The sequence below is a fragment of the Natrix helvetica genome (genome assembly GCF_964273705.1).
Source record: "Natrix helvetica genome assembly, chromosome: 9".
NCBI lineage: Eukaryota > Metazoa > Chordata > Lepidosauria > Squamata > Natricidae > Natrix > Natrix helvetica.
In genome coordinates this window covers 22,874,547-22,891,313 of record NC_138560.1, presented here as the reverse complement: position 1 = coordinate 22,891,313, position 16,767 = coordinate 22,874,547, and the positions used below count along the sequence as shown (strand labels likewise).

The following is a 16,767-nucleotide window of genomic DNA, read 5'->3' as shown; positions in this document are numbered from 1 at the left end:
CCCTGGTATGCCCAAATATGGGAGGGAACACAAAGGTTCAAATCCCAGTAAGGGTATGGCTAGCTGATGAGAGCTAAATAGCTTGAAATAGATCTATACTAGTCTCCCTTTATTTATTTATCAGCACAAATACAACACCCACACACGCACACACAAAAACACACATATGTACATACACACACACACATACATAGCCATACATACATATACACATATACTACACACACACACACGCACACAGATTTTAATCGCAGTCTATTTTGAATACATGGCAGAAAAAAGAGAATTAATAAGGTTGGTGCTATATGGCCGTGATGGTGAACCTGTGGCACAGAGGTGGCATGCAGAGCCCTCTCTGTCTGTGGGCATGCGCGCCGTCACCAGCTGCTCTTCTGGTTTCTGGCCAGTGGGTCTTCACGGGTGCTGGAGTGCCGGAAGACGGCCAGAAAACAGCCAGAAAAACGGTCACAAATGGCCAAAAACCAGGGCATTTGGGGGCCATTTTTAGGATGTTTTTGGGCTGTTTTTGACCCCAAAAAACCAGCCCGAAAATGGCCTGAAAACAGCCCAAAAAAACAGCCTGAAAACAGCCCGAAAACCAGACCCAGCTGGTCTTCGGGTTTCCAGTGCTCAGGCACACATTCGTGAACGTTCCAGTTTGGGCACTTGGTGCCGAAAAGTTTGGCCGTCACTGCTCTATGGTGTAAAGCCATTACAGAATCTCGTTGTTCTGCTTCGGAGAGCACGGAGCCTCCTCCCAGAAGGTGACAAAGAAAGCTGCTCATGAAAAGGATGTCTAGCATCCCAGGCAATACTATAGATCCTGCTCCAGCAGCACTTGCATGCCCTGTCCTGGATAAAAGGAAGTGAACTTCCAAGGTCCAGATCTGTCAGAAAGGCTCCCTCACCTGCTCTTTTGTTTTCTAGGTTCATCAAGTCTGAACGTTCCATCATTCTTCTGAATTTCTGTCTCTCTATTTTGGCCTCCAATGTGTTGATCTTGGTGGGACAGTCCCAGATGCTCAGTAAGGTGAGAAAAATCATTTCCTTCCATAAAGGAAAACCGAGGATGTCCTCTGTCATACTTTTGTGTTTAATCGTACTCTGCTTCAGGATCAGGATGTTTCTTATGGATTTTCACTATTAGGCACCATTATTTTTGGTGGAAAGCCAGAAAAAAATAGACCAAATTGCAATCTAGAATGAATTAGCTTTCAAAATGTGCTAGATTTTGCCTTCTAATTTAGGCAATGATGGCGCTTAATTAACAATAAAAGCATTTCCCCAGTTCTCAGTTTACCTTCCTGGTTGTTTTCTTGGCAATCAAGGATTTGGCAGGGCATGGAGGAAGTTAGAGTTTTGTTTTGCTGAAGCTTTGTGAGTTATTGTGGACTATAATCCATTCACAAAGTACATGTTCCATTGTGTTGTTTCAAATCTTAGGGTTGTACAGTGCTTCAGACCTGAAGGTGCTGGGAAATCGAAGAAATGATATGGCTGCTTTAAAGATGAAAAAAAAAAAAGAATGAAAAGAAAAAGACGTAGTATTATGCTTTCCAAACCTTATGAGTCATGGTGGTGCAGTGGTTAGAGTGCAGTACTGCAGGTTACCTCTGCTGACTAGTGGCTGCCTGCAATTTGGCAGTTCAAATCTCACCAGGCTCAAGGTTGACTCAGCCTTCCATCCTTCCAAGGTCGGTAAAATGAGGACCCAGATTGTTGGGGGCAATATGCTGACTCTGTAAACCACTTAGAGAAGGCTATAAAAGCACTATAAAGTGGTATATAACTCTAAATGCTATTGCTATGGCTATTTCTATCAAACAATTATTATCTTAAACCTTTGCGCTCTTTTGCTGCACAGAAAAATTCTAGTTATAAGCCCATATACACATACACACACACAACTGCTATATATAAACATTAATGTGCATGTTAGGGTCGATTTTGATCTAAACTATAGAATGAAAAATTGGAATACAGCATTTTGGAATATCAACAGGTCCAGGTATTAACAAATTTAAAATAGGCTTCTTACAATTTGAAAAAAAAAAGAATGTAATTCATCAGAAAATACAATTTTGTGCTTATTGAACAGCTCAAAAATGCTTAAGTAGGGAGGACATTTTGATACTGGATTTGTTATGTTCTAAAAAGTTTAAAAGTTATTTAACAGATCCAGGGTATGGATTCACTAACCTGTTTTTAAAAATTCTCTGTGTTAAAAAAATATGTTGATGCGGTCTAGATTTTTTGATAAGCTTAAGGGTTTAATTAACTTTCTGTTTTAGTTCCTATGTAAACCTTTTCTCTGCTATTTTTGCTTTTCTTGTATTTTTTTCATGTTTAGTTCACTTTAATCGTTATAAAATATCTAGATATTCTTTTTTGCTGTGCAATCATTTTTTTCCCTCTATTGGAGATGTAGGAAGGGATTATTTTTGTATGTAAAATTCAAAAAGAAGAAAAAAGAGCTGCAAATGAGTACTAGTGTGCCTATGTATTCCAAAACCCTTTTGGGGAAAAAAAACACAAATCTAAAATGCCATTATATATGCATACTTTTTTAAAACTGTGTTAAATAGGACAAACCCCATATCTGAGAATCAAGGTTACCCCTTTATCCTTGTTTTCCTTCTCCTCTCAACATTTCCATCCCAACTTCTGTAGTGCAATCAATGTCAGTCTTTTAGGACCAGCAATGATGTGTGTACCCCTTCTTCTGCGGCTTTTATTCCTGTTCCATTTGGTGACAAAGATTTGGAAATCTGCAACAGCTCTTTGGCTAAAGAGCTGGGAAAATGTTAAGTGTTCACCCAATGCAATAAATAGCCCTTCTTTGCTAAGTTTCACCTATGGGGAGAAGAACTAAAACTTTCCTTCTATTTGCTGTGGTAATTTTGATCCCGAGCACACCATAACTACCAACTCTTCTTCGTAACTCTGTCAGATTAATCTGACACAGGGAGACCAAAGAGTGTTGAAGCAGCTCTTTTGACATACCATCATTCCCTAACTCCTTGGCAAATGGCCTGATGCATAATACATCACTGCCCTGTAGCTAGCTAGTGAGTTAATTGCAGTTGTTGATCAGTTGCTAAGTCATGTCCAATTCTTCACAATCCCATGGTCCGTAGCACACCAGGTCCTCAATGTCTCCCGGAATCTGCCCAAATTCCCGTTCATTGCATCAACGACGCTATCTAACCATCTGATCCTCTGCCGCCTTCTCCTTTTGCCTTCCATCTTTCCGAACATCAGGGTGTCTTCCAAGGAGTCATCTCTTCTCATTTGGTGGCCAAAGTATTGGAGCTTCATCTTCAGCATCTGTCCTTCTAAACGAATAGTCAAGGCTGATTTTCTTTAGGATTGACTGGTTTTATCTCCTTGCAGTCCAAGGGACTGTCAGGAATCTTCTGCAACACTAACTTAATTAGTTAGTACACCTACATGCTGCCCTTCTCACCTAGAGGCTAAATCCTTAAAACAATAAGTAATAACACTAAATTGGTTTAAAATTAACAAGATGGGAAAGAAAGGAGAAGGGTGGCATTGTATTTAAGTCCATTAGCCATCTTTGAGAATGATGTGCCTCCATTGGGGCCCAAGGCCATGTCTTCTGGCTCTTTTGTAAGGCCAAAAAGGTAAGTGTGGACCTCAAGGAGCACCATGTTCCAAAGGACAGGAGCCACAGCAGAAAAAGCTCCTTTCCTTGACTCTACCAGCTAGAATTCCTTCATGCACAGGTTCCACAGCATGTCATTTCTGCCAGCATGGTGGCGCAGATCAATCCCATTGGGATGAGATAGTTCCTCAGATGGCCTGGACCCATTTTTTTTCTTGAACCAGAGAAAGTAAGCGCAAGAGAAGCAATGGGTATACCATCACAGCAAGTGGCAATAATCTTGGATAGGCCAAATTTGTCTTGCTAATGAAATTCCTGTCAAATTGGAAGCATCTGTTCTGACCAAGACTTCCCAAGAACATGAAGCAAACTCCTTGTCCTGACAAAAAAAAAAACCTTTTATTAATTTACAGTGAATTCTGCTCATTCACAGCCAGCAAAGTCTTTCAAAGGAGGATTTACGGTCACACACCTTATCTGGCTTAGATAGCTGATAGGCCGATATCTGCAAAACTTGGCAAGGAGTCTCAGAGAGTCACTAACCAATGAAGCGAACTAATTGTTTCCTGCAAACTCCACTCCCCTTTCGCTCCTCTTTTATTTCCTCTGGGAGGGGCCATTCATTATCTGGCCTTACTCTCAAGTCGACCCCTGTTCCTTAGCTGTTACTTTTGTCTGGCAACTCTGTGCATGCGCACACTGGGAACAGCCTCTAGCTGTTCATCTGCCTCATTGATGTCTGACTCTGAAAGCAGCTGACATACGGCTCTGGCCCTCTCTCTGCCTCTGACACAGAGCCCTCATCAGAGCCTTCCCCAGACTCCAGGACTGGCCCAGGTTCCTCCCCAACCTCCTCACCATCCGAATCTGTTGGCGAGCCACAACATTGCCAAATTTGAACAAGGGCTGGAAACAGACAAAGGGGTTGGTTATTCTGGGTTGTTGCCCCTCTTGTGTGGAAGTGTGAATTTTGCTGGTGTCAAAAAGTACTGTAGTGGAATGACAGCTTTTGTAGAGCTGCATTTAAAGACTTTACCAGTTTGGCCCATCAAAGTAGACCGCCTGCAGAACCATTCTTTCTTCTCAGATTCCTGCAGAATCTGTTTGAAAAGAGAAGAAAAGGCCGGGGAAAAATTAAATGAAATAAAATAAAACAAGTGTCCTGGGGATGAGAGATATTTTTTGTACTGCTGCAGTCTCTTTATGAAAGTCCATTTATAGCTGATGAAGTGGGTGAATGGTGGGAGAATGGAAAGTAATTTACACCCAGCAGCTGGTGCGTTTTTGAAACAAGGTATGCATGGCCCATCCAGTGGGAGTCAGCTTTGATGTTTCCAAACACTGATAATGATGTGTAAGGGAGGGAGGGAAGGCGGGAGAGAAGAAAGAGAGAAAGGAAAGACCAAAAAGAGAGGAGAGAAGGAGAGGAAAAGGATACCACAGGCATTTATGCAGACCTGATTACCTTTTCTGATTCAGTGAGACATTTTGGCCAGATCTGCGTATTCTGATGCCACCAAAGAGATCCCCTGTCATAGAACAGATAAAGATACAAAGCAAAGGCAAGACATTCTGGTGGAAATCTTACTTCACCCACATATTTAACAGAGAATCAACACCTATGGCTTTGCAATAAATAATAAACCATGGAATTGTGTGAGGAAAAAAAATGGTTCTGTTGCTTTTGGAGATTTCTTTCCTTTGTCTTCCTACTGGGACGCCAAGTTGGTCATAAGACCAACTTGGTCTACTGAAGCAGAGAGCTTCAGGAAAGAATCAGCACATGACTAACAAACATCTCCCAGGCTTATGATCCCAACTTGGCTTTGGTTTCATACTTCCTCGATGGACACATTCATGTGGTGGATGCATTTTAGGTCCCTCTCATTTGCAATAGTAGGGGGGGGGGGTTGAGCTCTTTTTCCAGAGCATGGATCTGAGCCCAATGTGTCCTTTTGCCACCTTGTCCATCTATCCATAAACCTAATCAAAGCATTGATTGATTAAAGCGAGAGGAGAGGCAGGAGGGAGGAGTTGGGAAAGCAGCCATTTTGCAACTTGTGAGGAAAAACTGGGTGGATTGTTTTTGAGGTTTGAAATTCAGCTCAATTATGTCTTGGGGGCCTGCTCTTAAATTCAATAAATGTCAACTGCAAACAAACAACAGCTAGAGCTCAGCAACCTGCTTCGGGGGGGGGGGGGGGGTTATATCTATATACATGGTGCAAGAAACCATTTCAACAGTACCCAGAGTTCTCGTGCATAGTTGGAACAAACTGTCTCACTTGGCATTCCTTTTTAAGGAATGCAGGAGACCCACCCTCCAATTGCAGCCGATTTCAAAACAATTTTTGTTTTCTTGCTTCTTCCTTCTCTAATCCATTTTCTTTCCTGCCTTTCATTCCCAGTGGCCACCAGCTTCAGCAACTCCAGTGGATGTTTCAATCCACTCTGGCTGCAGTGATTCATTTATTTGATTTTCTAGATCAGTGGTTCTCCACCTTCTCTTCACCACGGATCCCTTTTAAGTAGCAATAGGACTTACACTTACCGTGTTTTTGGGAGTATAAGATGCACCTTCCCCCCTCCTAAAAGAGCGTGGAAATGTTGGTGCATCTTGTACACCAAATACAGCCTCCCGAAGCCCCACCCCCGCATCCCATTTTTGAGAAAAATGGGTGAAAAAAATGGAGGCATTTTTGCTTTGTCCCAGACCCCAGGAGCACTCTGCAGACTTCAGCAGGGCTGGGGGAAGACAAAAATGCCTCTGTTTTTGCGAAAAATGGTCCATTTTCTGCCCTTTTTTTCAAAAACGGGGGCATTTTTGCCTTCTCCCAGCCCTGCTGAAGTCTGCAGAGTGCTCCTGGGGGCCGGGGAGTACGAAAACTTGTTTTTCTTACTTACCTCTTCAAAATCTTGGTACATCTTATACATCGCTGCATCTTATAGTCCGAAAAATACGGTGTATATCCCTTCACAGTGCTTTACAGCCTTCTAAGCGGTTTACAGAGTCAGCATATTGCCCCCAACAATCTGGGTCGTCATTTTACCGACCTTGGAAGGATGGAAGGCTGAGTCAACCTTGAGCCTGGTGAGATTCAAACTGCCAAATTGCAATCAGTTGGCAGTCAGCAGAAGTAGCCTGCAGTATGCATTCTAACCACTGCGCCACCACAGCTCCTACCTAGCACCAGAATGTTTCCTTCCTGCCTTCCTTACATGATTAGTCCTGTAGAATGAAAATAATAATAAAAGGAGATTTCTTCCAGCAACCGGTTCTCCGAACTGCTTAGAAAGTTAACAACCGGTTCTCCCAAATAGGTGGGAACTGGCTGAATCCCAACACTGGTCTGTAGACGACAGATTGAGAATCACTCTTCTAAATGATGTCACAGCTCGGCTGCTGAAATAATGATGAGGTTGTGGGCTAGGGAGAGGACTTGCTTTTAATTACAAGCAGAAATGGGAAACAAGCAGAAAAATGTAGCTAGAGTAATGAATACCAAGCAAAACTGAAAAGAAAAGAAAATTAAAAACATTGCTCCGGTCATAGTTATGGCTGCTGTATAAAACCTTTGCAGCTTCATGCGTGATAGAAGTGTTCTTCTATGATAAAATATTAAGAAAAGGTTGATCGGATGAGCCTCAGGGTTTCATGGAGCAAAGTTGCATTGCCCCCTATTGAACAACAACCTTCCCTGTAGTATGTGTCCTCCAGATGTTTGCAGCTGCACTTGCCAGAACTCCCTCAGAGCATGGACATCATCTGGGAATTGACTGGAGTTGTAGGAAGCTAAACAGATTGTAAGGTTGAGGCAGGAAGTTCCTGGTGTAGAAGTGGTGACTTAACTGTCATCTCAAGGTTGACCTTTGCTAACCAATTAGGAAATAGGGCCAGTTAGAATAGGAAAAAAATGTCTTACAGGATGAGCCGTACCGCACCATAGATTTGCTCTGCCTTAAATGTGTAATAAACAGAGTCCTCAACTTATGTCTGGTCACTTAGGGACCACTCAAAGTTGCAATGGGTACTTATGACAGTTCTGGGGGGGGAGGGGGACCTGCAATCATATGACTTCATTGTGGAGGGTTGGCAATCAGCCTGCAATTGTGGCCGTTTGCAGCATCCAGTGGTAACGTGACAGCATTTTATGGCATTTTTGGAAATGAAAAGATGTTTGACTTCATGTTATGCCAAAACCAGCCTATAGTGAGCAATTGGTTCACTTAACAATCTCTGCAAAAAAAAAAAGGAGTCATAGAATTGGGTTGGTCCCATAGATGAAATATTTTGCAACCCTCATGACTGATGACTGTAATAAGCAGGCTCCAGTATGATTGTAAATCAAGGGCTACCTGTAAAGATGAATTAATATCGTCAGTACAAATAACACCTTTGTTATTATTGTTATTAAATAGACTTCCTCCCAGGGCAAGATGCATATTTTGTAGGAAATGTATAGGGCCCTGCAGGAAGGACAAGAGGAATAGAATAGAATATAATTCTTCATTGGCCAAGTGTGATGGGACACCCAAGGAATTCGTCTTTGGTGCATATGCTCTCGGTGTACATAAAAAAAAAACAAGATACTTTCATCAAGAATCATAAGATACAGCACTTACAATACAATACAATAGTAGAGTTGGAAGGGACCTTGGAGGTCTTCTAGTCCAACCCCCTGCCTAGGCAGGAAACCCTATACCGTTTCAGACAAATGGCTATCCAGCATCTTCTTAAAGACTTCCAGTGTTGGGGCATTCACAACTTCTGGAGGCAAGGAGTTCCACTGATTAATTGTTCTAACTGTCAGGAAATTTAGATGACAGTCATAGGGTATGATACTTAATGATAGTCATAGGGTACAACACAGGAAACAATCAATATCAATGTAAATCATAAGCATTCAAGCAACAAAGTTACAGTCCTGCAGTCATAAGTGGGAGGAGATGGGTGATAGGAACTATGAGAAGACTAATAGGAATAGTAATGCAGCCTTAGTGAATGGTTTGACAATGTTGAGGGGATTATTTGTTTAGCAGAGTGATGGCATTTGGGGAAAAAAACTGTCCTTGTGTCTAGTTGGTGTGCTATGCTCTATAGCATCATTTTGAAGGTAGGAGTTGAAACAATTTATGTCCAGGATGTGAGGGTTCTGTAGATATTTTCACAGCCCTCTTTTTGACTCATGCAGTGTACAGGTCCTCAGTGGAAGGCAGGTTGGTAGCCATTGTTTTTTTCTGCAGCTCTAATTATCCATTGAAGTCTGTCTGTCTTGTTGGGTTGAACAACCAAACTGGACAGAATGTGTGACAAAAATGTGTGTTGCAAGGCACCACATCCCAACGCAACTCATACTCTTGTCGCACAGTGCATGCTTTGTCATTTTGCAGAAACCTGTGAGTGAGTGCCTTTTATGACAAAGGCTCTCTTCCTCTTCACCCAGATGACTCCTGTTTTCTTCCTCCTCCAGGGCATCTGCACCATGACAGCTGCCTTCCTCCATTTCTTCTTCCTCTCTTCCTTCTGTTGGGTGCTGACTGAGGCTTGGCAATCTTACTTGGCTGTCATTGGCAGAATCCGAACTCGGCTAGTTCGTAAACGCTTCCTCTGCCTCGGATGGGGTAAGAGAGAAATTCTCATTCTCATTTGGAATTTTACTTTATTTTTATTTTATGGGTCAAATTTATTTGCTACCCATTTTAAGGGTTAAGTGATTCTGGGTGGCCTGATTGCCCTTGGGTCATCACTGGATAGTTGAATTAGCACAAAATGTTTAACCCGATCAGCAAAAGGCATAGCAGCTGCATTCTCACAATAGGCTAAGCTTAGTTGGTGTTAACCATAGTTTACATTGGGATCTTTTAGCTTGTTACGTGAATCAGGACCCAGGTTAGCTTTGGGATCTATGTGCTGTGTAAACCCTGAAAATTAGTCTAATTTAAGAACCTCTTTAGGAAGTTAGGAAATCCAGAATTAGAGTGACGAAGTACTGCTTGGCCTCTGCTTCAAGATCTCCAATTGCCACTCTTTGACTGGTTAAACTGGCAAAGTGTTCTATCATTAGCTATACCCTTTCTATCTTTGGAAATAGATTCTATTTCAAAATAGAATCTTGAAAGGCTGCCAAAGCAATTCCCAGATCAGCCGACAATTAGAGTAATTAAGGCAGAGATACTTTGAGTCTCTTTCTCACTCTTCCCTCCTTCCTGGGCGAAGCAAACTTTTCTGCATGGATCCCACTCCTATGATTATCCTTCTCTATCCTCCCTATTTGGACGCGGTGGCTCAGTGCCTAAGATGCTGAGCTTGTTGATCAGATAGGTTGGCAGTTCGGCGATTTGAATCCCTAGCACCGCATAACGGAGTGAGCTCCCATTGCTTGTCCCAGCTTCTTCCAACCTAGCAGTTTGAAAGCACGTAAACAATGCAAGTAGAAAAATAGGAAATAGCTTTGGTGGGAAGGGAACAGTGTTCCATGCGCTTTCGGCATTGAGTCATACTGGCCACATGACCACGGAGACATCTTTGGATAGCGCTGGTTCTTCGGCTTTGAAACGGAGATGAGCATCACCCCTAGAGTCAGGAACAACTAGCGCATATGTGCAAGGGGAAACTTTACCTTTACCTTATCCTCCCTAGTCCCGGAATCTCCTAGACATTCCATCTCTCTCTCCCTCCCTCCCTTCCTCCCTCCCTTTGTGTGTGTATATGTGTGTATTCATCAGTGGTGGGTTGCAGGCGATATGCCCCGGTACAGGGATACCGGTGCCTGCCTGGAGCACCGGATATTGTTCTGGTATGGTGCTCTGGAGGGCCCATCCACCCACCCGAGTTCCTTACCTGTATTTGAGATCTTTGGCACTTCCGTGCACGCACACAGAGTGCACGTCGCCTGCACGCTGCTCCACTGAGCAGCTAGAGCATCACAAGAGCTAAGGGTGCATGCGCCCACTGTGTGCATGTGCGCATGCACTGCATACATTCATGTGGTGGATGCTGGGCCCCGTTGCAACCGTACCAGTTGCAACGGGATCTGGAAGCCACCAGTGGTATGCATACATGTGCATGCACAGTCAACTCCTGCCACTTCATGACATTTCCCCATTCTTGGCAAAAAATCTTTTAAGATTTCAGCACTGTCCCCTGAAAATCCTCACAATTTCTTGGGTAGTCTTGCAATGTCCTAAAACACTTTATGTCCATTTCTTTCCTGCTCAGGTCTGCCAGCCTTGGTAGTTGCGGTTTCAGTTGGCTTCACTCGGACCAAAGGATATGGAACAGCCAACTAGTAGGTTTCTCTGGGATAGAAGGATTGGAGGGGGGGGGGACAGATTATAAATGAATGCAGTGTTGAATAGTTACTCCACTTCCATTTCTTGTCACTTCCATGAAGGTGAGGGTGGGGAGGGACTTCAAGGTTCAGAGATCCATATAGGAAAGAGGCCCAAATCAAATATCATCTGATGAGGATTGGAGAGATGGGAGGTCACCTTACTGATCAATGTCCAGTGAGCCTCATTTTTCTCTTTCTGATTTTAAATAACACTCTCTCATATCTTTGCACTGGATTGATTACTTATTCCCTCCGTTTTCATTTTTGATAACCTGGCCATGCAGTTTTTAGATCCCATCCATGGCTCTTCTGATCACCCTAAGATCCTTTTGATCATTCCAAGATTCACCATGAAAGGTACAGGGTGATGGATCCAGTGGTGAAATTCAAAAAAATTCTCTACCAGTTCTGTGGCTGTGGCTGGGTGGGCATGGCTTGGTGACCATGTGACTGTGTGGATGTGGCTTGTTGTTCATGTGACTGGGCAGGCAACAAGCAGGAACCTCATAGAGTCACAGACAGCTCAAAAACCAACTATTCCACTTTATACAAAAGTAACACAAAAGCTACACAACTGACTCACACACAGTGCAAAAGCAGCTGGACTTCACACAAAATGGCCCCTGCAACAAGCAGGAACCTCACAGAGAGCTCAAAAACAAACTATCACACTTTACACAAAAATAACACAAAAGCTACACAACTGACTCACACACAATGCAAAAGCAGCTGGACTTCGCACACAAAAAGTTTCCAATGAGTGCTGCACAGCTGATTGTCACAGCTGATCATTGGAACCTTTTTTAAAACTTTTTTTTAGCATTTTGCCTGAATGGGTAGTAAAAATATGCTTTAAAAAAGTTCCAAGGATCAGCTGTGCAACAATCAGCTGTGCCGCACCACCTTTTGAACTTTTTAAAAAACTTTTTAAAGCATTTTTTAAATTACAGGTTCAGGTGAACCATGTCACTGCGTTAATTGTTTGCTAGCTGTGCTGAAGATGTACTGCGCAGGTCATAGGCCTTATCAGCAATGATTTACTGCGCATGCTTCTTAACACGTTTCTTAATACATCACACATTCCAGAGACTTCTTTTCTTTTGATTCTTCTGTTCGTCTGCCAAGAAGGTGGCTGACAATTGCTCTTGCCAAAATGTAACAATTAGATAGATTTGTTTATTTTATTTTCATATTAAATTTTGTTTTCATTAGAACATGTTATTGGGTCTTATTTTCGCTTTTTCTGAAGATATGCTTTTTAGGAAAGCCGACGGTCCGCACCTCAATCGAAGGCAGAAGGGAAACTTTCCATTCCTCCTCAAACCAGCCCAAACTAAGGCACTAAGGCACGATGGGGAGCATCAGTTATGGTCATTCTTTGGGTGCTTGTTCCTGTTCTTGTTTAGTTTTCAAATAGTTTTTCTTTTTCTCTCCAGTTGCTGGCTGTCCCTTGAAGGAGGACTGTTGTATGCCTTTGTTGGTCCAGCTGCTGTGATTGTTCTGGTAAGAACTCAGATACTTTTCTAGGGTGCCAATGATCTGACTTGGGCTGATCTCATTCTTTCCCATTGGTGTGGTTTCCATTTCACTGACTCCGTTGCGAACCGTCAAGAACCTATAAAGGCTCACTTAAAATCACACTTTTTGACTCGAGTCGATGGAAAAATTAATCCGTCCCTGCCCCCAAATTCTGCAACCCATCACAGCTGCAGAATAGAGAGGGGTAGTAAGGGGAGGGTGGGAAATTGAAGTCCAAACTATCCAACCCACTCTTGATGATATCTCTAACTTTTCCCATTGGTGCTGGGCTTTTTCCCTCTACCTAAAATCTCAGAGGTCTTCAAACTTGGCAACTTTAAGACTTGTGGGCTTCAACTCCCAGAATTCTCCAGCCAGCTATGCTGGGAGTTGAAGTCCACAAGTCTTAAAGTTGCCAAGTTTGAGGAACCCTAATCCTAGACATTTCTTAACCAGGTGAGGATGGGAGCAGGATGGAAGGCTTCACATCTTCTGAGGAATAAGAGGAACTGTTTGGATTGGTAGAGGAAAAAGAGCCTTCCTTGGGGAGTTTAGTGGCCACCAAAAATTGCGTGAAGATCTAGTCATGCTAAAGCGTGGAATTTGTCCCACTTCCTCAGCTTTTGAGAAAGTGAGAAAAGATGTAGTATGATCACTACATCATAGGCTTTTGTCCAAATTGGATTCAGAAGGAGAGGAACCTTCTGTTTTCATTTCCATCCCTGGAAACTGTCATCAAAGCCATTAGACACAGATACAGTGTGAATAATTTGCTTTTGAATCATCTAGTGTGCCATATGAACCCCTATTACCTGTGCTTATTCAACAGACCTGAAACATACCTTAGCCCTATGCTTCATTTAGCCAGGATCTCGCTGAACTCTTAGCTTCTCTAGCTTAATCTGCTTTTGCAGTATAAAAAAATGACACCACTTCTCTTGAGATAAAGTTACAAGTTTGGAAAGGACTGTAATATTCCCAATACAGATCTTAAAAGAATGATAAAATGTGTCGTAAAAATTAATGAGAACCAAGTTATAAAAGCCAACATTAATACAACTAATCCAGCTGTTTTAGCTAATAAGTTTACTTCCCTGTGAAAATCCTTCCTCCCTTCTTCCCTCCCTTCCTTCCTCTCAAAGTTTTTGAGAATTTAATTAGAATTTCTTATTGAACTTTTAAAAAAATACTTTGTTATTAGAGGTAGTTCGAGAGAGGTTCTTTCAATGAGTTCCTCAGAATCAACTTATTGAGAAGATGAGCATCATATAAATATTAAAATAATAAAATAAAATAATAAAAATAAAATAAAATAATAAAATAAAATAATAAAAATAAAATAAAATAAAATAGAGCTGTGGTGGCACAGAAGTTAGAGTGTAGTACTGCAGGCTACTTCTGCTGACTGCCGGCTGCCTACAGTTCAGCAGTTCAAATCTCACCAGGCTCAAGGTTGACTCAGCCTTCCATCCTTCCAAGATTGGTAAAATGAGGCTTGTTGGGGGCAAGAGGCTGACTCTGTAAACCGCTTAAAGGGCTGTAAAGCCCTGTGAAGGGGTATATACCGTATAATGGTGTAATGAAAATCAGGATATTCACACACATATCTTGCCTTCCTAATTATTCAAAAAGTATAAGAAGAATGGCAAAGAATGGTGGAGTTTGCTGATACTCTCTTCTTGTTTGAAAGCAATGTCATGGAACCAATCTTCTTTTTCTCAAATGGAATGAGCATACCTTTTTTAACAGGTGGTATGCTGATTTCCCTTTATTGTGGAGTATTGGCTTTTATGTCATTACGGGCACTTGATCATCAGTTCTCTATTTTAGAGCCAGGGTATCCAACTGTGGCAACTTTAACCCCCGTAGACTTCAATTCCCAATAGCTGGCTGCGGAATTCTGGGAGCTGAAGTCCACTGATCTTAAAACTGATGCTGATTTGGATAATTGGATACCCCTGAAAATTTAGAGCAAACCATGGTTTGGAAAGAAAAAAAAGTTCCCGATCACCACTTATCACAAATTTCTCTCCTATCCAGGTCAACATGCTAATTGGGATCATCGTATTTAACAAGCTGATGTCTCGAGATGGCATCTCAGATAAGTCCAAAAAGCAGCGAGCTGGGTAAGTCACTGTGTGGTCTCAGCACCAACCCATGGAGATAGGGATGCATTTTTAAGCAAGTTGGCCTGCTTCCATCTAGGGTTGCCAGTAGCAACCATGTTTCCTCCCTCCCTCCCTCTTTTTCCTAACCAAGGGAAGACACCAGGAGAGAGAAAAAGAAAAAGGAAGAGAAGGGAATAGAATACTATTTGATGCACCTCCTTGAACTGGGTTCTTTCAGCATATCTGGGGAATAGATATCTACAGAGCTGGGGTGGCGCAGTGGTTAGAGTGCAATTCTGCAGGCTGAGTTCTGTATCCATAAGAAGGCAGCGCTAGGAACAGCTAAGATTCTGCACAGAACCCTCAAATTCCCAGTTCTGGTAGAGGATCTGAGATTGAGGAAGACATAGACTACCCATAAGGGAGAGAAGGGACTTTTTCCTTGCAACATAGAAAGATGTTGGTGTACATTCTTTAGTAAACAATAAAGGAAGTCGTATAGGTTTGGTTTCATTCCAGTAAGATAGATATCCCTGATGCAAGTTTCAATATGTGTGTGTGTGTGTGTGTGTCTGTGTGTGTGTGTGTGTGTGTGTGTTGTATTTGTGCTGATAAATAAATAAAGGGAGACTAGTATGGATCCATTTCAAGCTGTTTAGCTCTCATCAGCTAGCCATACCCTTACTGGGATTTGAACCTGGGATGTGTTACATATTAGGCAGACTTGCTAGCCACTACACCACCGGATAAAGGATGAGAACTGGTGGTGTAGTGGCTAGCAAGTCTGCCTAATATGTAACACATCCCAGGTTCAAATCCCAGTAAGGGTATGGCTAGCTGATGAGAGCTAAACAGCTTGAAATGGATCCATACTAGTCTCCCTTTATTTATTTATCAGCACAAATACAACACAAATATAAAAAAGGCAACATTAAAAATAAAAATATGGGTTTCTGCCTGCATGGTTTTCTGTGATGAGCCGAAGGACAGAAAGAGGGAGGAGTGAGCTCCCTCCCATATTTGGGCATACCAGGGGTTGTAACACAAACACACACACACACACACACACACATGTTCCTGAGAGAAACACTTTTTAATAAAGTTATGCTTTAGAAGCAGCAACTCTTAAAGACCACCCACAATTTACAGCTGGCTCAAAATGTGATGGCGTAAGCATTAATGGGAGTCCTTTGGTATGCCCATACATCACTGCTTCTATGCAAGCTGCATTGGTTGACAGTTGATTTCTCAGTGCAATTCCTCAGTGAGCTGCTGTGGCGCAGTGGTTAGAGTGCAGTACTGCAGGCAACTTCTGCTGATCACTGGCTGCCAGCAGTTTGGCAGTTCAAATCTCACCAGGCTCAAGGTTGACTCAGCCTTCCATCCTTCCGAGGTGGGTAAAATGAGGACCCAGATTGTTGGGGCCAATAGGTTGACTCTGTAAACTGCTTAGAGAGGGCTGTAAAGCACTGTGAAGCGGTATATAAGTCTATGTGCTATTGCTATTGCTACAGGCAGTCCTCCATCACAACCAAAGTTGGGATCAGAATTTCCGTTGTTCTGCAAGGCAGCTATTAAGCACATTGCACTCTCTTTTATAATCTTTTTCTCCCATAGTTGTTAAGGGAATCGTTGCAGATGTTGAGTGAATCATGGTTGTTAAGCGAGTTCAGCTTCCCAGTTGACTTTGCTTGTCAGAAACTCCATTTGTCACAAATGGAGATCACATGTAAAAAAAATGATGCCAATTTCCAAGTGCCCAAATTTTGGCCATGTGACTGTGGGATGCTGCCATGGGGTAGCAGTGATTATCCGGGAAGATTTAGAGCCGAGAGAGTTCACCGTGCCGCAGACATCCGGGTGTGAGTCCCTCGTCGTGAGATGGGGCCCAGGGAGGCAGTTGGGCCTGCTGATAGTATACCTGGCTCCTCGCTATACGTCAGCGGCCCTGCCCGAACTCCTGGAGCTGATCTCATCGGTGGCGGTTGAGACCCCCAAACTTTTAGTGATGGGGGATTTTAACCTGCCGTCGATGGGAGAAGCGTCTGAGGGGGTGCGGGAGTTCATGGCTTCCATGGCAGCCATGGACCTGACCCAGTTAATTCAGGGCCCTACTCACGAGGGAGGCCACACCCGGGACCTTGTTTTTGTCTCTGGCCAGTGGACGAGTGATCTGGGAATA

General features: G+C 42.8%; 1 protein-coding gene across 5 annotated transcripts in view; it reads left to right on the top strand.

The window, feature by feature from the left end:
* ADGRB2 (adhesion G protein-coupled receptor B2) overlaps positions 1–16,767 on the top strand; it is a 335,460-nt gene that overhangs the window by 272,686 nt on the left and 46,007 nt on the right. For all 5 annotated transcript variants that reach the window (XM_081961837.1, XM_081961838.1, XM_081961839.1 and 2 more), the window contains exons 18-22: positions 928–1,030; positions 9,097–9,247; positions 10,845–10,914; positions 12,396–12,462; positions 14,518–14,603. In XM_081961837.1, the coding sequence (XP_081817963.1) occupies positions 928–1,030; positions 9,097–9,247; positions 10,845–10,914; positions 12,396–12,462; positions 14,518–14,603 (477 nt within the window). The remainder of the gene's footprint in view (positions 1–927; positions 1,031–9,096; positions 9,248–10,844; positions 10,915–12,395; positions 12,463–14,517; positions 14,604–16,767) is intronic.